The sequence below is a fragment of the Eucyclogobius newberryi genome, unplaced genomic scaffold (genome assembly GCF_026437365.1).
Source record: "Eucyclogobius newberryi isolate DKJ021-1_F unplaced genomic scaffold, fEucNew1.0.hap1 SCAF_18, whole genome shotgun sequence".
Taxonomy (NCBI): Eukaryota; Metazoa; Chordata; class Actinopteri; order Gobiiformes; family Gobiidae; genus Eucyclogobius; species Eucyclogobius newberryi.
This window is the reverse complement of record NW_027315812.1, coordinates 5,275,220-5,302,210: the sequence shown is the minus strand read 5'-3', so window position 1 is coordinate 5,302,210 and position 26,991 is coordinate 5,275,220. Positions and strand designations below refer to the sequence as shown.

The following is a 26,991-nucleotide window of genomic DNA, read 5'->3' as shown; positions in this document are numbered from 1 at the left end:
CAATATGTCCATAATCAAATCGTTACGGTCGGCGAGACAAACGAGAAATCATGCCTTTTAATTGCACGACAGACGCCGCCAGTGCCACTTTCAGGAGTCTAGAGCGGCGATTAAAAACACATGTGGTCGTACGACGCCATCGCACGCCGAGAACTGCCTCAAACTGCCTCAAAAGTTCACTACATTTGTGTTTTTCGCCGTAATTTATTGTGAATTTGTGTCGTTTTAAAAGTGTCCCAGCGCGAGTCTCGAGGTGTGCGACGTATTGACATTCAGATCATCGCGAGTGTCGTTTTGGGGACACGCTAAATTTGAATATCGAGCGTATCGTTTGCAGCAAAATAAACGCTACATAAAGCGCAGAAAAAGGAAACAAGGCGATATTTGTGCGATTTGTTTTCGACTCCATGCGTCGCCGTCTGCCGCTTTGGCCGTAATTATATTTATACTTATATATGTATACTTCGGAGTGACTTATATGTGATATCATTTGTTATTTTCACAATTGCAACCGCATTTCATACTCCAGTGCGACTTATACATGTTTTTTATTCTCTATTATGCATTTTTGGCTGGTGCGACTTATACTCCAGTGCAACTTATACTTCGGAAATTACGTAAATGAAAGGATAAAAACCGTTGTGGCTTGGCGGGGAATTTGCGTTGCACACGAGAAATAGAAACCTAGCCTCGCGATCTTATCCATTCAGTTTTTTTTCTGCAGAGACGATGCTCCGCCCCTTCCCGCCTCCGAACGCAGAAACTTCCAATCAAACTTGTTGTGAAACGGTCTCATTTTTGCGCCGTTAACTATTAAAAGTCGGCAATTGTTTCTAAAAAACACAAACGTTGCTGTTTTTTTTCTGAATTAGCTGCTGTGTTAGCGCTTTAAGTCAGTATCATCAGTTAGTGCGAGGGTTAAGTATCAGACACGTGTGAGTTTATGTCATTTCCGCATTTTGGAGTCGTGAAACCTCTTCTCTCAGAACATGGAGAGCGTTTACGGTCCAGATGACGATTATTCCGTCTCTGAACCCGACAATCTACAAAAGAGTCGTTCATAAGCGAGGTCGCCAACGGAAACCGACAGCTCTTTGAACCTGCGCCGACCTCAAAGTCAAGACGGCGCTCAATATTCATGACTTTAATACAGAGGAATTACAAATGTTGCCGGTGTTTTTACATCATCTTGCGTTTTGACCCCGGGCGTTCTCCCTAGGACACGAGATCTGACCCGATCTGCTGCGGTCATTTAACTGGACAAGGAGGAACGAGAGGGGGCGGGAACGAGAGGAGGGCGGGAGCGAGAGGGGGGGGAACGAGAGGAGGGCGGGAGCGAGAGGGGGCGGGAACGAGAGGAGGGCGGGAGCGAGAGGGGGCGGGAACGAGAGGAGGGCGGGAGCGAGAGGGGGCGGGAACGAGAGGAAGGCGGGAACGAGAGGAGGGCGGGAGCGAGAGGGGGGGGAACGAGAGGAGGGCGGGAGCGAGAGGGGGCGGGAGCGAGAGGGGGCGGGAACGAGAGGAAGGCGGGAACGAGAGAGGAACATGGACCGGCCTCCTGCTGGTGCCAGAGTCAGGACTAAACATGGACCGGCCTCCTGCTGGTGCCAGAGTCAGGACTAAACATGGACCGGCCTCCTGCTGGTGCCAGAGTCAGGACTAAACATGGACCGGCCTCCTGCTGGTGCCAGAGTCAGGACTAAACATGGACCGGCCTCCTGCTGGTGCCAGAGTCAGGACTAAACATGGACCGGCCTCCTGCTGGTGCCAGAGTCAGGACTAAACATGGACCGGCCTCCTGCTGGTGCCAGAGTCAGGACTAAACATGGACCGGCCTCCTGCTGGTGCCAGAGTCAGGACTAAACATGGACCGGCCTCCTGCTGGTGCCAGAGTCAGGACTAAACATGGACCGGCCTCCTGCTGGTGCCAGAGTCAGGACTAAACATGGACCGGCCTCCTGCTGGTGCCCAGAGTCAGGACTAAACATGGACCGGCCTCCTGCTGGTGCCAGAGTCAGGACTAAACATGGACCGGCCTCCTGCTGGTGCCATAGTCAGGACTAAACATGGACCGGCCTCCTGCTGGTGCCAGAGTCAGGACTAAACATGGACCGGCCTCCTGCTGGTGCCAGAGTCAGGACTAAACATGGACCGGCCTCCTGCTGGTGCCAGAGTCAGGACTAAACATGGACCGGCCTCCTGCTGGTGCCAGAGTCAGGACTAAACATGGACCGGCCTCCTGCTGGTGCCAGAGTCAGGACTAAACATGGACCGGCCTCCTGCTGGTGCCAGAGTCAGGACTAAACATGGACCGGCCTCCTGCTGGTGCCAGAGTCAGGACTAAACATGGACCGGCCTCCTGCTGGTGCCAGAGTCAGGTTCACACATGTAGTGGTAGAACTTCGAGGTCACTTTCTCTTTTATATAAAGATAAAGAAATGTTACAATCATCTTCAACATTCTACAATATTTCTGTCTCAGTGGTGAAGTGGCTCCCTCTCTCCCTCCCTCCTTCCTCTCACTCTCTCTCTCCCCCTCCTCTCTCTCCCTCTCTCTCTCTTGTAGATCAATAATGGCGGTGCATAATTATCCCGGCTCTTAGCGAGCTCCTCACTCACCTGGAGTCGCCACAGACAGGCCTTTCAAACGCCTAATAGCAACTTGTCACAGTCTCTAAGAAGAGGAGGAGGAGGAGGAGGAGGAGGAGGAGGGCGAGAGAAAGAGAGAGGGGGATAGAGGGGGAGAGGGGGGAGAGATGACGTCCAACTCCCAATTATCAGTGTCCAAGAGAAGTCGGAAGAATAGAGCGAGAGGACCGGAGTGATGAGGAATGAGGAGAGAGAGAGAGAGTGAAGAGGAGAGGGAGAGAAAGAAAGCGAGAGAAGAGGAGACTGAAGGGGCGAGAGAAGATGAGGAGACTAAAAGGAGAGAGAGGGAAGAGGAAGAGCAGAGGGTTAAAAGGATAAAAGTGATAGATGAGAGGTCTAAGGAGAGGAAGAGAAGAAATTAGAGGAAAGAGAAGAGAAAAGGAGACCAAAGGGAAGAGAGAACAAAGGAGACGACTAAGAGGAGAGGGAAGGAGACAAAAGGAAAGGGACAAGGATGCTAAAGGGGAGGAGAGAGAAGAGAAAATTAGGAGACAAAGAGGAGAGAGGGAGGGAAGAGGAGAGTAAAGTAAAAGAGGAGATAGGGAGGGAAGAAGAGTAAAATAGGAGAGTGGGAGTGGAAAGTAAAAGAGGAGAGAGGGAGTGAAAATTAGGAGACTAAGTGGAGAGAGGGAGGGAAGAGGAGAGTAAAGTAAAAGAGGATAGAGGGAGGGAGAGAAGAGTAAAAGAGAGGGAGAGAAGAGGAGAGTAAAAGAGGAGAGAGAAGAGGAGAGTAAAAGAGGGAGAGAAGAGGAGAGTAAAAGAGGAGAGAGAAGAGGAGAGTAAAAGAGGAGAGAAAAGAGGAGAGTAAAAGAGGAGAGAGGGATAGAGGAAGAGGGTAGAAGAGAGGGATAGAAGAAGACTAAACGAAGAAAAGACTTAAGGAGAGAGAGAAAGGGTTCGCTTCGTTTGGTTCGTCGTCAAGTTTCATTTGAACAATTTAAATCTGAAATATTAAACTAAAATCACACTGAAAATGTAGAAAGGTACGCAAAAAAAAACCGAGAAAAAACAAAACAAAAACTGAATATTTCGTAAATTCTAAATCAATAAACGAAACAGAAGAAAAAAACTGATAAAATGTGGAAAATTACGACTGAAAATCCCTGAAATGTGAAATATTATTCAGAAATATCACACTTTTGTTTCTGTTTTTCCCCGAGAATAATTCAAACTTCAGACGATATGTTTACCTGGTTAAAAACTCCACCACGGCGTCGCCCAGAAACTCCAGCCGCTCGTTGTGATTGATCCTGACGACACAAAGGAACGTTAACGAGCGTTTGTTTAGACTTCTGACGAGATATTAGAAACGAGCGACGACCGGAGTGTGACGAGCTGCAAATTAAACGGGGGCAAACAAAAGCAAAATTAAATGGAAAAAACTTTTGAAAAACTCGAGATAAAAAAGTAATTTGTATTTTGTATCTTCCTTTAAATTAATTTGATCGGTTGAATTGCATTTTCCAGATAATTTCACTTGGTTCAAAGGTGTTGCTGACATAAATTTCAACTTATTTCAAGGCAAATTGAGCAAATGTTCAGTATTTTTTCATTTCAAAAAGCAAAATCATGCTGTCAGTCAAAAACGTCTTGAAAACAATAGAAGAAAGGAATTTTAAAAATACTCAAATTTTGATGAATATTCTACTAATCTGCATAAATCCATTAATATCCAAAAATGACAATCGAGATCAGATTTTGAATATTAAATTCTGGCAAATTTCTCACTTTTTACTTTTTTTACCCTGAAAAATAATGCTTGAATCTGAATTTTTGACGCTGAATTTTGCCGTGTACATTTTTGATGATAAAATTATAAATTTGCCTTTTAGAAATTCGATGTGGAGAATTTCAAGTCCTCAAATCCAACTGAATTAAATGATAAAATGTGTTGTGAATTTAACGTAGCGAGGAATTCACTTTTTATGGAATCTTGAAAATTTTCTCATTGCAAACTTCACGCACAAGTTCAAAAGCTTGAATTTAAAGCAGAACTAAGTTACATTTTGACCTTATTGAACGTCTTTGTAAGTCCCTGTGATGTTAAATATGTATTTTGGGGGCTTTTGAAGTGTCGCTCGTCGCCCCCTGCAGTCCCGGAGTGGAAAACCAGCCTTAAAACATTTACAAACATCTGCGCAAAGATGACGACTCTCCTGAGAAACCCTCGCTTTTTTATATTTGGCAACGTCATAGGTTTGTGTACGTGATTATAACGTCTTATTATGATAAACCATAAACATGGTGTTGTCACCAGGGACCTGCAGGGGGAGCTCTTTTTTACTTAGTTCTGCTTTTAAGACTTGAAAATCTACACATTGACTATTTAAACTGTGTCACTATGATTTTTTTAAACGGAGAAAAACACAATGAAAAGGTAAAAAAAAAAATACATTTTAAAAAAGCTGAAATTTTGCATTAAAAATTCACTTGGATTTAACGTTAAAAATCAGAATAGACAAAATTGATACCGTCTTATTATGATAAAGAAAAAAACAAAATGTGGGGGGAAAAAATGAATGTGTGGGGAACAAACTGAGCATGTGTTGTCACCAAGGACCTGCAGGGGGAGCTCTTTTTTACTTAGTTCTGCTTTTAAGACTTGAAAATCTACACATTGACTATTTAAACCGTGTCATTTTGATTTTTTTAAATGGAGAAAAACAAAGAAAAATTTAAATAAAAATGCACTTGGATTAAACGTTATAAATCTGATGAAACTAATGAAAAGAAAAGCGCAGTGTTAAATGAGTAAACAAACAGAAAAGAGTTGACCTGCTCAGCCCGTGTTCCGCTTTGATTAAAAACTGTTAAAATTAGCACATTTCACTTTCCCGGCGATGTCTTTCCGCTCACAGCCGGACTTAATTTGGCTGCCAGCGTGTGCCCGGCGTGTGCCCAGCGTGTGCCCGCGGGCCACGCCCATCGCCGGGGTCCGCGTGCGATCGGCGGCCCGCGGGGCGAGCCAGATAACGCTCCGCAGGTGAGCCGTTACCTGGAGGGGGAGGGGTCGTCCTGGCCCAGTCGAGACATGATGTTAATCAGCGTGTTGATGCCTGGAATAACAGATGACGCAGAGGGCGGCGAGGTGAGCGCGGCGGGAGGGACATTCAGCGATTAAAAACACAGAAAAAGTTTGAGCGTTCAGAAGATAAGAAGTTAAAAATAGCTTTAAATAAGTCGTGTTTCTCTTGTTGTGGGTACGTTATGACGAACTTAAAGTAAGATTGTCAATACTTAAAGCGCCCCCTACAGGTCGAACTAATTATTGAACAAATTATTGAACTAAAATGCAGTTAAGATAAATATATTTAGAATTTTGCTAAGAAATTAAAATGTTTTTATCCCAGAATAGCTCATTTAATGACGTTTATAATTTTACTTTGTTTGAAATTGATGACATCACACTAAGAAATTACCCAAAAAACACTGGGCTAAAACTAATCCAATAATATTTTTTTTTTAAGTAATTAGACAAATAAAAATAAATGAGAGCGACTTTATTTTGTTGAATTAATGTTTCAAAAAAGTTGTTTCTCTGTGTAAATTCTGCATAAACTTTGAATGAGTTTCTGCAGATTTTTCAGCGTTTTCTCCAGAAATACCTGCTTGATTGGTGTAAAACTATTATTTTTATGTACAACAAATAAAGTCAAAATTATAAAATTGTAAAAACCTGTCAAACGCACTTTAAAATAAAACTTACTCAAAATATACTAAGACTATACTTAATACTTAAGATGAATACGACTTAATTCAAGCTCTTTTTCAGATTGAGTACATGGTTTGATGAACTGGACCCACCCTTTTTCCGCATGTACATGTGGTGCACCTTCCTGTCGCCATATTTGGGCTGCCGGATGCCGCAGTTGGAGAGAGAGTTTCGGGCGTGGTCCGGGTTCATGCCGAAGTTCAGGTGGTGACTCGGGTGCGTCATGGCCAACTGCAAAACAGGAAGCAAGACACTTACAAACAGCCATTTCACCCAGGACACTAGAGGTCAAGCACGACTGGACAAGTACGACTGGTCAAGTACGACTGGTCAAGTACGACTGGTTCTGTCACTTATAGTCACGTTTTTGCCGCTTTTAAACACTTATTTGTTCACATTTTGTTGCTTTTTAGTAGTGTAGCACGGCACTCGCTTTGTCAAGAGCCAAAATCTGATATTTCCAGGTCATAATGCGTCTGACATGATCCAAAGTATGACATAAAGAGAGGTTCAAAGGCGGCGTAGAGGCTTTGAGAGAAGTCAAAGAAATGAGGCAAAACTGTTACTTTAGCCACGCCCCTCACACACACACACACACACACACACACACACTGGAATTACTAAACGACTTTTTGTGACTCGCTCAGATCGACCTCAGGGTTAAAACGTATGATTTAGGTAAGATTTTAATTTTATTTATTAAGAAAGCAGGGCCAGTTGAAACATGGCTCGTGTCACATTTCTGGCCTGGGGTCTCGTAGTACACTTTTCTACGAGACCCCAGACCCTACCCCTAACCCTAACCCATTGCCCAAATAATCACACCATGAAAACTATATCTCAAGTTAAAATACACTCTGGCTTGTGGGTCTCCGGAGGTCATCGACGGGTATCGGCAGGCCAAGCGAGCCGCGGCTCGTGCTGTCGCAGAGGCAAAAACTCGGGCCTGGGAGGAGTTCGGGGAGGCCATGGAGGAGGACTATCGGTCGGCACCAAAGAAATTCTGGCAAACCGTCCGCCGCCTCAGGAGAGGGAAGCAGTGCCTCACCAACACCATTTACGGTGCGGGTGGAGGCCTGCTGACCTCGACTGGGGATGTCGTCGGACGGTGGAAGGAATACTTTGAGGATCTCCTTAATCCCTCAGTCACGTCTTCCGAAGAGGAAGTAGAGACCGGGGACTCGGAGGCTGGCTCATCCATCACCCAAGCTGAAGTCACTGAGGTTGTTCGCAAACTCCTCGGTGGCAGGGCTCCGGGGGTGGATGAGATCCGCCCTGAGTACCTAAAGTATCTGGATGTTGTAGGACTGTCTTGGTTGACACGTCTCTGCAACATCGCGTGGCGGTCGGGGACCGTGCCTCTGGACTGGCAGACCGGGGTGGTGGTCCCTCTGTTTAAGAAGGGGGACCGGAGGGTGTGTTCCAACTACAGAGGGATCACACTCCTCAGCCTCCCGGGTAAGGTCTATTCCAGGTACTGGAGAGGAGAATCCGACCGATAGTCGAACCTCGGATTCAGGAGGAGCAGAGTGGTTTTCGTCCTGGTCTTGGAAGACTGGACCAGCTCTATACCCTCCATCGGGTGCTCGAGGGTTCATGGGAGTTTGCCCAACCAGTCCACATGTGCTTTGTGGATCTGGAGAAGGCTTTCGACCGTGTCCCTCGGGGTGTCCTTTGGGGGGTGCTCCGGGAGTACGGGGTCCGGGGCCCTTTGCTCAGGGCTGTCCGGTCCCTGTATGACTGGAGCAGGAGCTGTGTTCGCATTGCCGGCAGTAAGTCAGACCTGTTCCCAGTGCATGTTGGACTCCGCCAGGGCTGCCCTTTGTCACCGGTTCTGTTCATAATTTTTATGGACAGAATTTCTAGGCGCAGTCAGGGGTCGGAGGGTGTCCGGTTTGGGGGCCACAGGATCTCATCTCTGCTGTTTGCAGACGATGTTGTCCTGATGGCTCCATCAAACCCGGACCTGCAACATGCACTGGGACGGTTTGCAGCCGAGTGTGAAGCGGCTGGGATGTGAATCAGCACCTCCAAATCCGAGGCCATGGTTCTCGACCGGAAAAAGGTGGCTTGCCCTCTCCAGGTGGGTGGGGAGTCCTTGCCCCAAGTGGAGGAGTTCAAGTATCTCGGGGTCTTGTTCACGAGTGAGGGAAGGATGGAGCGTGAGATCGACAGGCGGATCGGTGCAGCGGCTGCAGTGATGCAGTCGCTGCATCGGACTGTTGTGGTGAAGAGGGAGCTGAGCCGAAAGGCAAAGCTCTCTGTTTACCGGTCGGTCTACGTTCCTACCCTCACCTATGGTCATGAGCTTTGGGTAATGACCGAAAGAACAAGATCGCGGATACAAGCGGTCGAAATGAGTTTCCTCCGCCGTGTGGCTGGGCGCTCCCTTAGAGATAAGGTGAGGAGCTCGGCCACACGGGGGGAGCTCGGAGTAGAGCCGCTGCTCCTCCACGTCGAGAGGAGCCAGCTGAGGTGGCTCGGGCATCTGTTCCAGATGCCTCCTGGGCGCCTCCCTCGGGAGGTGTTTCAGGCATGTCCCACCGGGAAGAGGCCCCGGAGAAGACCCAGGACAGGCTGGAGAGACTATGTCTCCCGGCTGGCCTGGGAACGCCTCGGGATCCCCCCGGAGGAGTTAGAGGAAGTGTCTGGGGAGAAGGAAGTCTGGGAGTCCCTTCTCAGACTGCTGCCCCCGCGACCCGGCCCCGGATAAGCGGCAGAAAATGGATGGATGGATGGATGGAAGTTAATAGTTCAATAATAAAAAAGAAAATGAGTCAAACACATTCAAGAACCAGAGTGTTTGAGAAATCGATCCGTTTCTTGAAAATGAAGCGTGAAAAAATGTTGAAAACTAAAAAAAAGAAGACTATTGTTTGCCGGGTAATGTGCCACAAATACGAAATTTTCTTTCTCAATTTAAGAGCAGACGAGAGAGAAAAACATATTATGGCCGACGAGTTTAGACTGAAGAATGCAGCAATATGAAGAGTCCGAGGACAAAACTTTGAGGAGAAATAAAGAGAAAACATGGAAATGGAAGTTTCTCCTTCTGGCTCGGTGAACTTCCTTCCACGCTAAACACCTGCGGAGACACTTCATATTTCAGACGTTCTCTGGTTTACACAGATGTTTATTCTCAAGCGCCGCTGCTGGTGTCACGTTTCTGCACCTGCAAAAGCTCCACGACCGTCTCCCGGGCGACGCTAACCCGTCTGCCAGAAACACAACGTTTTAAATCAGCATGTTCCAAAAAAAGACCCAAACAACCTCTTTACTGAGACACAATGAGGCCTTAGACTGTATTTGTGGTCCTTAAATGGGAAACTACTCATTGTTTTCATGTAATAATGTCATTTTTTGTTTAGCCCCAGAGCAGATATAATGTAAAAGAAGATCTGAGGGTGAACATGAGGCTGCACATGATGTCGGCCATTTATTTAATCGATACAAAATAAAGCTGCTCCTGCAATACACATTCTAAATCTTTTAAAAATAAGTTCTAATTCGTTAGTTGAATTTTTTTTTTTTTTTATAAATCATTCATACCCGTTTCAGAGTGGAGAAAATAATTGTAAATTGTTATCCATTTTCTACCGGTTGTTCCCTTTCGGGGTCGCGGGTGACTGGAGCCCAACCCAGTGACTTTGGGCCTTAGGCGGGGCACACCCTGGACAGTGGCCAACACAGAGACATAGACATTACTGATAAACATTCACTCTCACTTCATTGGGCCAATTTAGAGTTGCCAATTTTACCTAACACATACATGTCTTTGGACGGTGGGAGGAGCCGGAGAACCCGGAGAGAACCCACGGTAACACGGGGAGAACATGCAGACTCCACCCAGAGAGATCATGTGATGCTGGTCTGGCCTGGGAATCGAACCCATGATCTCCTTCTTGGGAGGCAAGAGCGCTAACCGCAGAAAGTACAGACTCTATAAGGATTGATCGATACCATCACTATTATTGATCCTGCTTAGCAATACCATCCCTGTTCAGAGCCGTATCAGTCCCATGAATCAGAACAGCTGGTATTTACATGATTGATAGATTTGCACATTCCTAGATGAAATCACCAACACAATTTTGTCCAGTCGCCAATGACAACCAATCACTTTTGTTACTTTGGCCAGTATTTCCTTCAGATTATAATGCATTTAAGCTTAAAAAGTGCACTCTCGACCTGTAAACGACCTGTAAATAACTCCTCTCAGTCGAGCAAGTGGCCGGGACTCGTCTCCGGGAAAGTTACGCGTCGCGTCTTTAACCGAAGTGTACTTGAATCCCGCAGTGTTTCCTTCTCCAAACGTGCTCTCTCTCCCTCTCCCGATCCATCACAGCTGAGCCCGACGCCGCGCTCACAAATGGAACTGGCTTTTATTACCATTTTCCATTGCCCCGTTGCCACGGCGATGTGAACAACATGATTTTAACTCGTGTCCAGTTGAATAACCCGTTTCCCCCTTGGCTAAGCTACAATGGCAGAGCGATGGCGGCGGGACCGGCCCGTGTTCACGCGACCTCTGAATAATGAAACGGCTTCTTCTTTTTTAAACATAACTACGTCACTGGAGCCTGAAATTGATCTGAAGTCGTGTGAAAAAAGAGAGCGGCGTTGTGGAAAAAGCGAGCGAAACTGGAGTTAAGAGCTTCACATTCGGGTGGAGATTAGCGCGCGGCTAATGTGAGATTGATAACGTCCAGGCGCCTCCAGCTGGGCCGTGTTTCCAGTCGCTTCACGCCGCGTTTCCAGTTGCTTCACGCAGAGTTTCAGATTATTTCGCGGCAGTTAAATTTATTTTTTTGCGTCTAAACGTCATCTTCTCGACGACGACAGCCTTGACGGGTTTGAGAGTTGAAGCCGGTCCTTTGAGCAAACACGCTAATCATCCAGAATCTCGATGGGACGTGATCCTCAGGTGTCTTCGGCGGTCGGGGGTCAGAACGCGAACCTCGGAGAGACGTTTCGACGACTTTTTGTATTTCAGTTGTCGGAAGAAAAACGAGGAGCAAGTAGAAAAGTAGATGTAGCGACCCGGGCATTGCTACGTCGTTATTTATTACGTTTGTGAGTCGTAAATCAACATTTGAGAGCGAAGGTTTGCTTTTGTAGAGGCTCAAAGGCGGGATACGCCAAAAAATGTCGAGATTTTGGTCAACGTCGCCGAGCTCCACTTTCAATTTTAACTTTCGGAACATAAACCATTCACACTTTTCATCATTTAACACAAAAAACACTCAATGCTTTGTTTGCGCCTGAGCTCTTTACTCACCGAGGTAAAGATACACGTAAAATGACACCTAGATTTTTTATACGGTCCATTTCCTTTGCTTTTTTGTCTCGTTAACCCACCGATGCATCGCTCAGCCTCGTGGCGCTGTAAGAATAACTTTGTGGAGGTGTTTTGCCCATCGGTTATTCTGCAGTTCTTCAGACCCTTTGTGAACATTGCGTTTAGCCAAAGGGTCTGAAGATAAAAACAGCACAAGCAAGAATCCAAGACAGGCAGAGGTTTGGAGGGCTGGGAAGGAGAGACTGTGGAGGAAAGACTGGGAAGGAGAGACTGTGGAGGAGAGACTGGGAAGGAGAGACTGAGGAAGGAAAGACTGGGAAGGAGAGACTGTGGAGGAAAGACTGTGGAGGAGACACTGGGAAGGAGAGACTGTGGAGGAGAGACTGGGAAGGAGAGACTGGGAAGGAGAGACTGTGGAGGAAAGACTGTGGAGGAGACACTGGGAAGGAGAGACTGTGGAGGAGAGACTGGGAAGGAGAGACTGGGAAGGAGAGACTGTGGAGGAAAGACTGTGGAGGAGACACTGGGAAGGAGAGAATGTGGAGGAGAGACTGGGAAGGAGAGACTGTGGAGGAGAGACTGGGAAGGAGAGACTGTGGAGGAAAGACTGTGGAGGAGACACTGGGAAGGAGAGACTGTGGAGGAGAGACTGGGAAGGAGAGACTGTGGAGGAGAGACTGGGAAGGAGAGACTGTGGAGGAGAGACTGGGAAGGAGAGACTGTGGAGGAGAGACTGGGAAGGAGAGACTGAGGAAGGAAAGACTGGGAAGGAGAGACTGTGGAGGAAAGACTGTGGAGGAGACACTGGGAAGGAGAGACTGTGGAGGAGAGACTGGGAAGGAGAGACTGGGAAGGAGAGACTGTGGAGGAAAGACTGTGGAGGAGACACTGGGAAGGAGAGACTGTGGAGGAGAGACTGGGAAGGAGAGACTGTGGAGGAGAGACTGGGAAGGAGAGACTGGGAAGGAGAGACTGTGGAGGAGAGACTGTGGAGGAGACACTGGGAAGGAGAGACTGTGGAGGAGAGACTGGGAAGGAGACACTGGGAAGGAAAGACTAGGAAGGAGAGACTGTGGAGGAAGGACTGGGAAGGAAAGACTGAGAAGGAGAGACTGTGGAGGAGACACCGGGAAGGAGAGACTTACTTTAGGAGAGACTTTTACACTTGTAAAACTTGATGTAGACTGGCCCTGCTCTAGTCCTGGTTCATGTGTTGCATGTGTGAAGCCCCCTCAGACCTGGTCTAGGTCAGGTTTAGACCGGGTTTAGAACAGATAAAGTACAGTTTAAGGCCGTGCGGTTTGGACCTAGTTAAGTAACGTGTGAGACTAACTGTAACTGGACCGGGTTTACACTTGATTTTTCAACTAACTTTACAACAACTTTAAACCGGTTTTAGACCTGGTTTAGACCAGATTTAGAGTTATGGGTCAGGCTGAATTTAGAATGCATCAAGTAATGTTTGTGACCTTGTGGTTTAGCCCTGGTTTATACTGTATTTAGTCACATTTGAGACCCTCGATATCGCCACTCCACCTGATTTTCAACTTTATTTTGTCCTTGTTTTGACCTGGACCAGATTTAGACCCGCTTTAGGCCGGGTATGAACTGGATTTAAACTAGATTAAGTCATGTTTGAGACCCGTAGCTCTTTCCCAGTTTAACCATGAGTCCTGCTCCATTTTAGTCTGGTTTTGGACATGGTTTGGAGCCGATCAGTCTTAGTCTCAATCCATTCCGGGTAACCATTTACTTTGTGAGATACAACTTTGTTTTTGTCAATACCACAACAAAAGACCTGTATTTTCCCCTCATCAGCCGAACAGCACGTCATCAGTGCCTCTCTCATCTACAGAATCCACCTTTTATAAGTGTCAGAGCAGAACTTGTACAAAGACTGAAGCTGTTTTTCCCTCATCTGCAGCTCCTCGTGGCTCGTTCTTATGAAAAGTTGGGGCCAGAGAAGAGTCTTGGTAAAGTACAAAATGCCCCTCTCGAGCGCGACGCTGGAGGAGGACGAAATGACGGAAAATGGCCTCCTCAAGTCAAACGCCGCCATTAGGATTGGAGAAGGAGAGGGCTCGGCTCCTTCTCGCCGACGCACAAAAACCCAAGGAGATTAAAGCGTTCACAATGTTGTCCGGGCCTCAACAACACTCAATTAGTTTAAGCGCGGCGTCGGCAGATGGTCGCTTACTCAGTTTTTTTTGGGGCTTTTTTAAACATTTGTAGCGCAACTTTTTCTACATTTTGACGACAGAAATACATCCGTTCTGTAATTGTTCTATCCACAATTGTGACAAAAACAACAGATGGCGTTAATTCCGTGTCAAAAAGCGAGCGAAAATAAGCAGATTTGAGTTTTTTTTAAGGATGATTTTGCTGATGAATTTGACATGAAAAGTGAGCGTGAAGCTGGAGGATACGTCATCTCAGAACAGGCGTCGATCATGTTGACGATGCTAGTTTAATCACGGGCAGATGGCGAGTGTTTTAGCAGCGTTTTCCTCTTTAAACCTTCTTTCAATTTATTATTTTAACACGCCTGATATTTGCGTCTCGTGGTTAAGAATTAAGGGAGGAATAGTTCTCTCCAGTTGCAACTCGGGCTCCGGCAGATGGTGTTGAAAATACAGCAAATGTACAATGACAGTACGACAGTTTTCTGAAGACTGAATGTTTTTTTTTTTATTATTATTATTACTCACGCTCACAGAACGCACTTAGATAGCGCTTGATCAAGGCCACGCCCATTTATCGCGATGATTTAATGTTCAGAAGTGACAAATAAAACACACACAGACGTGATTTGTTCGTCGTATTTGTTACGTTATCACTTTTTAAACCGAAGATCTCGTTTACGGGGTCGACTCCGGCAGAGCCTCACAAAACACTTTCTGTGATCCTCCCAGAACTATCATTAGAAATCCAGAGGTCTCACGTGCCGTTTTTAAGTCCATACACCTTCACCAGACCCGTGTGCTTATATTAGCATGTCGGGGGAAGCTAGCTTTTGTTTATTTCCCCATCGTAAATTCCCTCTGCAGCCAGTGGATGGGAGTGGAGATGGAGTTTACCGAGAACGATATTCAGACGATACTAAGTCGATGTTTTAACAGATTTCCGTTGGATTTGTTGGTTTAATTATCAGACAAATGTAAAATGTCTGTAAAATGAATCATAAAGTGTAAAAATAACCACATTCAACATTTATTTGTAAGTTTACTTCATAACTTTTCCTTTTGTAGCATTTCTTTTATTTACTATAAACGATGTACTCGACACTCAATTTTAGCACATCCGTCACAACAACGCTCAAGATATAGTTTATATCTAAACTTCGATGTGTTGCCCAATGCTTTTTTCTTCTTCTTTTTTTCCCATTTTTTAAAAATATATATACAATAAAAACAAGAAACAGTCCAGGCGTCTGCAAACGCCTCGATCGGAGCAGTACTGCAAACGCCTCGATCGGAGCAGTACTGCAAACGCCTCAATCGGAGCAGTACTGCAAACGCCTCGATCGGAGCAGTACTGCAAACGCCTCGATCGGAGCAGTACTGCAAACAACTCGATCGGAGCAGTACTGCGAACGCCTCAATCGGAGCAGTACTGCAAACGCCTCGATCGGAGCAGTACTGCAAACGCCTCAATCGGAGCAGTACTGCAAACGCCTCAATCGGAGCAGTACTGCCAACGCCTCGATCGGAGCAGTACTGCAAACGCCTCGATCGGAGCAGTACTGCAAACGCCTCGATCGGAGCAGTACTGCAAACGACTCGATCGGAGCAGTACTGCCAACGACTCGATCGGAGCAGTACTGCAAACGCCTCGATCGGAGCAGTACTGCAAACGCCTCGATCGGAGCAGTACTGCAAACGACTCGATCGGAGCAGTACTGCCAACGCCTCGATCGGAGCAGTACTGCAAACGCTTCGATCTGAGCAGTACTGCAAACGCTTCGATCTGAGCAGTACTGCCAACGCTTCGATCTGAGCAGTACTGCAAACGCTTCGATCTGAGCAGTACTGCAAACGCCTCGATCTGAGCAGTACTGCAAACGCTTCGATCGGAGCAGTACTGCAAACGACTCGATCGGAGCAGTACTGCCAACGACTCGATCTGAGCAGTACTGCAAACGCTTCGATCTGAGCAGTAATGCAAACGCCTCGATCTGAGCAGTACTGCAAACGCTTCGATCGGAGCAGTACTGCAAACGACTCGATCGGAGCAGTACTGCAAACGACTCGATCTGAGCAGTACTGCAAACGTCTCTTCATATGGATACTGCTAACGACTCTTCGTATGGATACTTTGCACACTGAAACGACTCCATCGGAGCAGTACTGCGGACGGAACGCGAGGGCCGAATGACGGAGCAAGTCTGCGGCGGCGCCCGTCGAGCTCGCAGCCGCCACTCGTCAACACGCTCAGCCGCTCGCCGAGATGAATGATGGAGACGCGCCGTGTCGCTCTTGTTCTGCCAGCGTGGGGCGGAGAGAGGAGGAGGAGGAGCGACGGGGAGGAGAGAGGAGCGAGTGAAGGATTAAGGAGACGGAGAGTCCCGCTGTGGAGGTTCAGAGCGTTTGAAGCAGGGGGAGCACGGGGGGAGAGTACAGGGGCTTCAAAAACAGAACGAAGCTGGAGAGAGGAGAGAGAGAGGATGGTGGAAGGAAAAGAGGAAGGAGGAGACAGAAGAAGGGGGGAGGAGAGACAGAGGATGGTGCTGTGCTTGATTTTTACTATATTAAAAGGACACATATTATGCTTTTAACCCTGTTCTTGTTTTAACACTGTCTCCTCGTCAAAAACAGACCTGGAGTTGGCTTTAACTTCATTCTCACCATTTTGAGGACTCCTGGTTAGACAGTCCTCTCCCTTTCTCGAGTCAAACACACTCCGTTCTGATTTATGTCAATTTTTTTACTGTATGAATAATCCAATCCAATTAATTTCAACAGCACATAAAAAAAAAGCCATTTCCAAAGAACTGCCTTGACCCTTGCCGTGACCCTTGCCGTGTGTCTTAATAGCCCAAAACTATCATCATTTAATCTCCGAGTCACGCACCCAAAGAGGACCGGCTGTGGAAATCATTCAACTCCTTTGAATCTGATGATGCTCTCACAGCGGTGTCCAGCGCTCAGACTCACAGTCCCTTTTCCAAAACCTCTGCCGACTTGGACAGAGACGACCGGACAAACAAGCACACGGCCCCCCACTCCTGTCAGCGAGCAGCGAGCCGTGTGCAGAGGCTGGAGGGGCGGAGGGGCGTTAGCCGCTGACGGGGAGGGGGGGCCGCCGCTGACAGACTAGGACATTTGAAAACACAAACACGGGGGAAGCGAGCGGCGAGATCCGTGTCATGGTCCCAACACCGGACGATGGGATAACGACGGCAGACAGAGGCAGAGCTGGGCTGTCAACTCTCATCCCGGCGGATTAGCATTCGGTGTGTGGGCTCGCTCGCCGAGGAAAGTCAGGTGAGCAAACTATGAAAGGAGGAAGTTCATATCTAAATCTAACTTTGCGTTTGCACATCGCTAGTATGGACATTTGCGCGCTCTGCTTGTTCAGACATAGAAGTTAGAAGACCGCCAACATAGTCTTGTTCCAAAACTTAACATAGCGACGTAGGTTTAGGGTTTGCAGTTGATAAAACGACTCATACTATAAGCCGCTACTCTTTCCCCACGCTTTGAACCCTGCGGCGAGGAAAGGACTGAGCAGAAAGTGTTTTTTTTTTTTTTTTAAATGCTTAAATTAGTTCAAAATGGTAAGTTTTATATAAATCGACTGAAAAAATAAATACACGTTGGGGCTTTAAACTTGCAGAACGGCGAGCTATTAGTGAATTATAAAGGGTTTTGCTGTTGTTTTTAATGTTGATAATAACGAAAAATTTTGATGTTTCTCTTGACACTTTTACAAACTGTAAAATGTTATATATTGTACTTATTTTCGTGGTCCAATTTTTTTTTTAAAAACACCATAAATTAATAAAAATTCTCCGTCTGTGGCGGCCTGTTTCCCGTCAGTCGACCCGGAGACAAGTCGCCTCTTTAGCCTCAAAACGACAGCGCGTCATTAGCGACGCCAAAGAAGCCCTTGGCGATCGATGATGCGTGCAAGTGTGCGCATATAAACAAGCAAAGCAGAGCGAGGCGGAGGAGGACGGACCTCAGCCAGGCTCGCTTCCTCCCCTTTTAACTAACTTTAACTACAGCTGCTACAGAGGCATCGATTTGTAATGTTTCAGCTTATGACAGCTCCTCAATACAGCGAGGAGAGGGGGAGGAGAAGAGAAGGAAAGGAGTGGAGAGAAGGAGACAGGAGAGAGGAGCGAAGAGAAGAAGAGGGGTTGTGTCTTGAGGAAGCCGCGCTGACAGAAGACGAGCGGAGGAGGTTGTTTTGTCCAAAAACCCTGTCACCTACACTCACCGAGGGCCTGTGTGAGACGTGTGAGACGCCAACTGTAATGTTCCTCTACAGGAGGAGAGGAGGAGAGGAGGGGATGAGAGGAGAGGAGGAGTGGAGATGAGGAGTTGAGGGGCATAGCAGATGAGATGAGAGGAGGAGATGAGAGAAGAGGAGAAGCTGAGGAGCAGAGCAGAGGGGAGGAGGAGAGGAGGAGATGAGGAGCTGAGGAGCAGAGCGGATGAGATGAGAGGAGGAGATGAGAGAAGAGGAGAAGCTGAGGAGCAGAGCAGAGGGGATGAGGAGAGGAGGAGATGAGGAGCTGAGGAGCAGAGCGGATGAGATGAGAGGAGGAGATGAGAGAAGGAGAGGAGGAGAGGAGAGAAGAAGAGAAGCTGAGGAGCGGAGCAGAGCAGAGGGGAGGAGGAGAGGAGAGAAGCTGAGGAGCAGAGCAGAGCAGAGGGGAGGAGGAGAGGAGAGAAGCTGAGGAGCAGAGCAGAGGGGAGGAGCAGAGGGGATCTGTGATAATCACTTAATAGACTGACCTGCAGGAGGCAGCGTCCTGACCTGCAGGAGGCGGCGTCCTGTACCGTGAATGACCTGCAGGAGGCGGCGTCCTGTACCGCGACTGACCTGCAGGAGGCGGCGTCCTGTACCGTGACTGACCTGCAGGAGGCGGCGTCCTGACCTGCAGGAGGCGGCGTCCTGTACCGCGACTGACCTGCAGGAGGCGGCGTCCTGTACCGCGACCGACCTGCAGGAGGCGGCGTCCTGACCTGCAGGAGGAGGCGTCCTGTACCGCGACCGACCTTCAGGAGGCGGCGTCCTGTACCGCGACTGACCTGCAGGAGGCGGCGTCCTGTACCACGACTGACCTGCAGGAGGCGGCGTCCTGACCTGCAGGAGGAGGCGTCCTGTACCGCGACTGATCTGCAGGAGGCAGGGTCCTGTACCGCGACTGACCTGCAGGAGGCGGCGTCCTGACCTGCAGGAGGAGGCGTCCTGTACCGCGACTGACCTGCAGGAGGCAGGGTCCTGTACCGCGACTGACCTGCAGGAGGCGGCGTCCTGACCTGCAGGAGGCGGCGTCCTGTACCGTGACTGACCTGCAGGAGGCGGCGTCCTGTACCGTGACTGACCTGCAGGAGGCGGCGTCCTGTACCGCGACTGACCTGCAGGAGGCGGCGTCCTGTACCGCGACTGACCTGCAGGAGGCGGCGTCCTGACCTGCAGGAGGAGGCGTCCTGTACCGCGACCGACCTGCAGGAGGCGGCGTCCTGACCTGCAGGAGGAGGCGTCCTGTACCGCGACCGACCTGCAGGAGGCGGCGTCCTGTACCGCGACTGACCTGCAGGAGGCGGCGTCCTGTACCACGACTGACCTGCAGGAGGCGGCGTCCTGACCTGCAGGAGGAGGCGTCCTGTACCGCGACTGACTTGCAGGAGGCAGGGTCCTGTACCGCGACTGACCTGCAGGAGGCAGGGTCCTGTACCGCGACTGACCTGCAGAAGGCGGCGTCCTGACCTGCAGGAGGAGGCGTCCTGTACCGTGACTGACCTGCAGGAGGCGGCGTCCTGTACCGCGACTGACCTGCAGGAGGCAGGGTCCTGTACCGCGACTGACCTGCAGGAGGCGGCGTCCTGACCTGCAGGAGGAGGCGTCCTGTACCGCGACTGACCTGCAGGAGGCGGCGTCCTGTACCGTGACTGACCTGCAGGAGGCGGCGTCCTGTACCGCGACTGACCTGCAGGAGGCAGGGTCCTGTACCGCGACTGACCTGCAGGAGGCGGCGTCCTGTACCGCGACTGACCTGCAGGAGGCGGCGTCCTGACCTGCAGGAGGAGGCGTCCTGTACCGCGACCGACCTGCAGGAGGCGGCGTCCTGTACCGCGACTGACCTGCAGGAGGCGGCGTCCTGTACCGCGACTGACCTGCAGGAGGAGGCGTCCTGTACCGCGACTGACCTGCAGGAGGCAGGGTCCTGTACCGCGACTGACCTGCAGGAGGCGGCGTCCAGACCTGCAGGAGGCAACGTCCTGTACCGTGAATGACCTGCAGGAGGCGGCGTCCTGTACCGTGACTGACCTGCAGGAGGCGGCGTCCTGTACCGTGACTGACCTGCAGGAGGCGGCGTCCTGTACCGTGACTGACCTGCAGGAGGCGGCGTCCTGTACCGTGACTGACCTGCAGGAGGCGGCGTCCTGTACCGTGACTGACCTGCAGGAGGCGGCGTCCTGTACCGTGACTGACCTGCAGGAGGCGGCGTCCTGACCTGCAGGAGGAGGCGTCCTATACCGCGACTGACCTGCAGGAGGCGGCGTCCTGTACCGTGACTGACCTGCAGGAGGCGGCGTCCTGTACCGTGACTGACCTGCAGGAGGCGGCGTCCTGTACCGTGACTGACCTGCAGGAGGCAGCGTTCCTTGAAGACGTAGCCGATGAGCTTGTCCAGGTGCATGAGACACTGGTGGTAGCGGATGTGGTGCGTGAGGACGGGCAACATCATGGCGTGCTGCAAACAAGGAGATAAAAACACATTCAAAATATAATCTACACTTCACAATTTCACAATATTAGTCATAAATTCAGATGTTGAGAAAGACAAAAAAATAAAACATCAAATTGTGTTTTTTGGACACATTTTGCATTATTTTGTGTCTTTATTGGCCTTAAAACAGTCTCGTGCCTTTAGAACTTTGAAAACGTATACATTCTCTGGTCAGAAGTTGGTGTTAGCGATCCATCTAATGGCAGCAGAGGGAATTACCACGAGGAACTAAACCAAAGCTAGCCAATTGTGATGAGTCTGATTAAAGTCTGATTAGAATCTGATTAGAATCTGATTCGAGTCTGATTAAAGTCTGATTAGAATCTGATTAGAATCTGATTCGAGTCTGATTCGAGTCTGATTTAAGTCTGATTTAAGTCTGATTAGAATCTGATTAGAATCTGATTCGAGTCTGATTCGAGTCTGATTTAAGTCTGATTAGAATCTGATTAGAATCTGATTCGAGTCTGATTCGAGTCTGATTTAAGTCTGATTAGAATCTGATTAGAATCTGATTCGAGTCTGATTCGAGTCTGATTTAAGTCTGATTAGAATCGTATTAGAATCGTATTCGAGTCTGATTCGAGTCTGATTTAAGTCTGATTAGAATCTGATTAGAATCTGATTCGAGTCTGATTAAAGTCTGATTAGAATCTGATTAGAATCTGATTCGAGTCTGATTAAAGTCTGATTAGAATCTGATTCAAGTCTGATTCGAGTCTGATTTAAGTCTGATTAGAATCTTATTAGAATCTGATTCGAGTCTGATTAGAATCTGATTTGAGTCTGACTAGAGTCTGATTTGAGGATTTATGGGCTTGAAAACAGCTCAGGAGACGTCCGGAGCTCCACCTCTGACGTGACAAATCTGGGACATTTGAAACTGGGTGTTTTTGTGAAGCTCAGAGAAGACGAGCTCGTGAGCAGGATGAATAAAACGAGTTTGAATGAAGCTAAACACCCTGTTCTCACTCTGTTCCTCGTCACAAACTCGGCTGGAGCACGTTCAGCATCATTCACACAAAGTCCTCTCCCCTCCGAGCCTCAGAAACACTCCGTTCTGAATCTCCTCGATCTGTGATGTCATATTCTACCTGTGACATCACTCCTGAGAATCTTCTGCTGTTTTTTAACTCCATAAATCATCTCCAGACTCGCTCTAATCACGATCTGTACACCTGCGTGGATCCCGAGCATCTGAGAGAAACGTTCCGGTCTTTTTTTTTTTATTATTAAGTACTCTCTCAAAGTACTCTCTCATCACAACAAATATATAATGTAAATATAAAAGAATATCTCTAATACAAAAAAACAATAGAACACATCACAAAAAGTACATTTAGAGGATAAAAATGCAAATAATACAAACTAAAACAGTTTACGCCATTACTCGAACCAATAATTATTTTTTTTAAATAATAATAAAACACTGGATATGGTTGCTATGACGTTACACTGCGCACTGAAAACAAGATGGTTAGTAAAGTATGTTTTAAGGCTGATGATAATAGAAATAATGCATACCATATTTTCCGGACTATAAGTAGCACCGTTTTTCATAGTTTTGGCCGGGGTGCGACTTATACTTAAATACTTATACTCCGGAGCGACTTATATGTGATATTATTTGTTATTTTCACACTTGCAACCGCATTTCATTCTCCAGTGCCACTTATATATGTTTTTTTCTTCTCTATTATGCATTTTTTGGCTGGTGCGACTTATACCCCGGAAAATACGGTAATATTTGTCCTTATATATATGCTTTCTTTTTTCTCTTTATCACTCTCTCGTCACAAAAAATATATAATGTAAATATAAAAGAATATCTAATACAAATAATAAAAAAATAGAGCAAATAATATTTTTTTTAAAGAGAGGATAAAAATGTAATATATAAAACTACAACAGTTTACGCCATTGCTCGAACCGGTAATTCATGTGTAAAATAATGATAAAACACTGGGTACGGTTGCCATGACGTTACACCGAGCGCTCGTCAAACAAAAAAAAGAGGAGTTTGTATGAAAAGTGAAGGAGCAGGAGCCGGCGAGGGCAGCGTGAGCCGGCGAGGGCAGCGGACCAGATGACATTAGCCAGGGCGAGATTGGACATGTGCAAAAAAGTGTCGGAACATGGTTGATATGTGACAGCGGAGGGGGAGGAGACAGGTGCGGGGGGGAGGAGACAGGCGCGGGGGGGAGGAGACAGGCGCGGGGGGAAATCCATCAAAGGCTCATTATTTATTAAGTGGCGCACGACAACACACAGATGAAATAATCAAAAAGCCGATGGGCGCCGGGAGAGGCCGGTGGAAACGCACGATTTTTCTGGACAGGCCCAGGTCCAATCGAAGCCCATCAAGACGTGCTGACAGTGTGGGCGAGCGGACCAACACTGACGGGGGAGAGAGAGGGGGAAGAGGGGAAGACGAGGGGGAGAGGGAGAGGAAGGGAGAGGAAGAGAGAGCAAAGGAGAGGAAGGGAGGAAGGGAGAGGAAGAGAGAGCAAGGGAGAGGAAGGGAGAGGAAGTGGAAAGGAAGTGGAAAGGACAAGAGATAATGAGAGAGGAAAGAGACTGACAGAGAGAGAGAGAAAGATGATGAGAGGAGAGATGGAGGGAAGACGGGGGAAGAGGGGAAGAGGGGATGATGGATGGAATGGATGAGAGGAAGGGAAGTGGAGGAAGTGGAAAGGACAAGAGTTAACGAGAGAGGAAAGAGACTGACAAGCGCGAAAGAGAGAGAGAGAGAAAGAGAGAGGGAAAGAAGTAGGGGCAGAGAGAAAGATGATGAGAAGAGAGATGGAAGGAAGGCAGGGACAGAGCGAGAGATGAGGGGGGAGGCAAGGGAGAGATAACGAGAGGAAAGAGAGAGAAAAGGAGAGAGGAAGTGGAAAGGACAAGAGATAACGAGAGAGGAAAGAGACTGACAGAGAGAGAGAGAAAGATGATGAGAAGAGAGAAGGAGGGAAGACGGAGGCAAGACGGGGGAAGAGGGTATGATGGATGGAATGAATGAGAGGAGGAGAGGTGGAGGAAGTGGAAAGGACAAGAGTTAACGAGAGAGGAAAGAGACTGACAGAGAGAGAGAGAGAGAGAAAGAAAGAAGTAGGGGGAGAGATAAAGATGATGAGAAGAGAGATGGAGGGAAGGCAGGGACAGAGCGAGAGATGAGAGGGGGGAGGCAAGGGAGAGATAACGAGAGGAAAGAGAGGAAAGACACTGACAAAGAGAAAAAGATAGAACGATGATGGAGAGAAGGAGGGAAAGGAAGACGGGGACAGACAGAGCGAGAGATGAGAGGGGGGAGGCAAGGGAGAGATAATGAGGGGAAAGAGAGAGGAAGAGAGAGAGGAAGTGGAAAGGAGAAGAGTTAACTAGAGTAAAGAGACCAACCAAGAGATAATAAGAGAGATGGAGGGAAGATAGGGAGGGACAGAGTGAGAGATGAGAGTGGGGAGGTAAAGGAGAGATAATGAGAGAGGGAAGAGACTGCCAGAAAGAAAAAGAAAGAAAACGCTAAACTCTTTTCTCTCCACTTCCCTCCCTTTCTCCCTTCCTCATGTACTCTCCATCTCTCGCCCTCTCGCGGTGGTGGACACAGGCTCTCTCTCTCCCCCTCTCCCCCTTCCCCTCTCTCTCTCCCCCTCTGCCCCTCTCTCTCTCCCCCTCTCACTCTCCCCCTCTGCCCCTCTCCCCCTCCATCTCTCTCCCCCTCTCTCCCTCCTCTCTCCCTCCCTTTCCCTCCATCCCCCCTCTCTCTCTCTCTGCCTCCCTCCCTCCCCCTCTCTCTCTCCACAGGTTCCCCTCGTGTTAATTGGCCGGTCGTTGTCGTCCCGGGGCCGTTCTGACGCTTTGGCCCCCGTGTCACGGCCCCCGGGGCGAATAGCAGCCCGGGCGTGTCGCCGGCGGGGCCTGGCCACATCACCCCTTCGTTTGTACGGCCGGTCTAATTAAAACATGCATCTCTCTCTCTCGGAGGCGGGCCGGGGTTAATGTGGGCACAACAGCCTTTGCTTCAGTGTCGGTCCTTTAATGAGTCGAATAACACGGAAACACGCCAACGTCACGTGTTACACTCATGTTTTCTGTGTTGTATTCATGTCTTATATTCAGTGTTTCTCACATAAATACAGGAGATTATAGAGGCCCCACACTCCGGGTTTTGTCTTCCTATAAACCCTATTCGGACGGGATTATTGAAGTGAAATTACCACACAAGTCTTTTTGAGCATTCAGACGAGATCAGCACCTTTTTTCATAGTTTTGGCCGGTCTGCGACTTACATATATTTGTACTTATATACTTATGTGATATTATTTGTTATTTTCACATTTGCAACTGCATTTCATACTCCAGTGCGACTTATATATGATTTTCTCTCCTCTATTATGCATTTTTTGGCTGGTGCGACTTATACTACGGTGCGACTTATAGTCCGGAAAATACGGTAATTCACATCTTTATTCAATTGTATAAAAAGAAAATATGAATAATCGCTGGTTTAATGTTTTGGGAAACACATTATATAACTAATGATGACTCAAGTGAGGACAAATGCATCTTAAATCCTTCAATCCGATGACTTTAAAAGCACCAAGAGACTGTGAAGGCATTTTAAATAATGAAAAATATTGCAGTAAATATTGTACGACGAGATGTCGATAATACTGTACTGTACCATGAGATATTGTAACATCGCTGGATTTAAGGTAAGTCAATATCGCAACCAAAATTATAGTTGGCAAAGTTATCAACGCACAAAAGCTATTATTTATCTTTAATACTTAATTAATACTTTCAGAAATATTGCAAATTCCAAAACCGTGCGGTGTAATTACCATAAACGAACCCTCTGGTTTTCGTTCTTTTTTTTTCTTCCATTTTTTAACACTACGCCGAGTTATACATCGGGGAAAAAAACCAAAACACATCCAACTTCTCGACTTGACCAAAGCGGCGCTCACTTTTTGTCACACGCCGAGCGAAAGCCGCGGTCTCCATCTTGAAATTATTCACAAACCAATTAGTGGCGGCGGCGCGGCTTCAAGCGAATATAATTGGGAGGCAATTACGGCGGACGAGCTCCTTCTGCAGCGGACCTTGCAGCGAGAGGTCCGGCTCGCGAGGCACTCACTTCCTGTCATTTCTCCGCGAGCTGGAGGCGCTGTGGGGGCTGGAGGCGGCCGCGCTCTCAGACCCGCCAGCGCCAATTATTTCTCCGATAAAACGGACGGAATATTGAGACGGACGGAAAAATATAGCGTGGACAGAAACACAACGGTCGGGGGCATGAGAAGGTACCCTATTCTCTGGACTATCGGCACCTTTTTTCAGAGTTTTGGCCGACTTATACTCCAGATCGACTTATACTCCAGAGCGAGTCATACTCCAGAGCGACTCATACTCCAGAGCGACTCATACTCCAGAGCGACTCATACTCCAGATCGACTTATACTCCAGAGCGACTCATACTCCAGAGCGACTCATACTCCAGAGCGACTTATACTCCAGAGCGACTCATACTCCAGAGCGACTCATACTCCAGAGCGACTCATACTCCAGAGCGACTCATACTCCAGAGCGACTCATACTCCAGATCGACTCATACTCCAGAGCGACTCATACTCCAGAGCGACTCATACTCCAGAGCGACTCATACTCCAGAGCGACTCATACTCCAGAGCGACTCATACTCCAGAGCGACTCATACTCCAGAGCGACTCATACTCCAGAGCGACTCATACTCCAGAGCGACTCATACTCCAGAGCGACTCATACTCCAGAGCGACTCATACTCCAGAGCGACTCATACTCCAGAGCGACTCATACTCCAGAGCGACTCATATTCCAGAGCGACTCATACTCCAGAGCGACTCATACTCCAGAGCGACTCATACTCCAGAGCGACTCATACTCCAGAGCGACTCATACTCCAGAGCGACTTATACTCCAGATCGACTTATACTCCAGAGCGACTCATACTCCAGAGCGACTCATACTCCAGAGCGACTCATACTCCAGAGCGACTTATACTCCAGAGCGACTCATACTCCAGAGCGACTCATACTCCAGAGCGACTCATACTCCAGAGCGACTTATACTCCAGAGCGACTCATACTCCAGAGCGACTCATACTCCAGAGCGACTCATACTCCAGAGCGACTCATACTCCAGAGCGACTCATACTCCAGAGTGACTTATACTCCAGAGCGACTCATACTCCAGAGCGACAAATACTCCAGAGTGACTTATACTCCAGAGTGACTCATACTCCAGAGCGACAAATACTCCAGAGTGACTTATACTCCAGAGCGACTCATACTCCAGAGCGACTCATACTCCAGAGCGAATTATACTCCAGAGT

General features: G+C 48.1%; 1 protein-coding gene across 1 annotated transcript in view; it reads right to left on the bottom strand.

Moving 5' to 3' along the window:
• The window catches only part of drosha (drosha ribonuclease III), a 210,482-nt gene that overhangs the window by 119,376 nt on the left and 64,115 nt on the right, over positions 1 to 26,991 (bottom strand). The window contains exons 17-20 of the mRNA XM_072450415.1: positions 20,481 to 20,588; positions 6,453 to 6,591; positions 5,644 to 5,704; positions 3,839 to 3,898 (exon numbers count right to left, since the gene is read on the bottom strand). Coding sequence (XP_072306516.1) covers positions 3,839 to 3,898; positions 5,644 to 5,704; positions 6,453 to 6,591; positions 20,481 to 20,588 — 368 coding nt within the window. The remainder of the gene's footprint in view (positions 1 to 3,838; positions 3,899 to 5,643; positions 5,705 to 6,452; positions 6,592 to 20,480; positions 20,589 to 26,991) is intronic.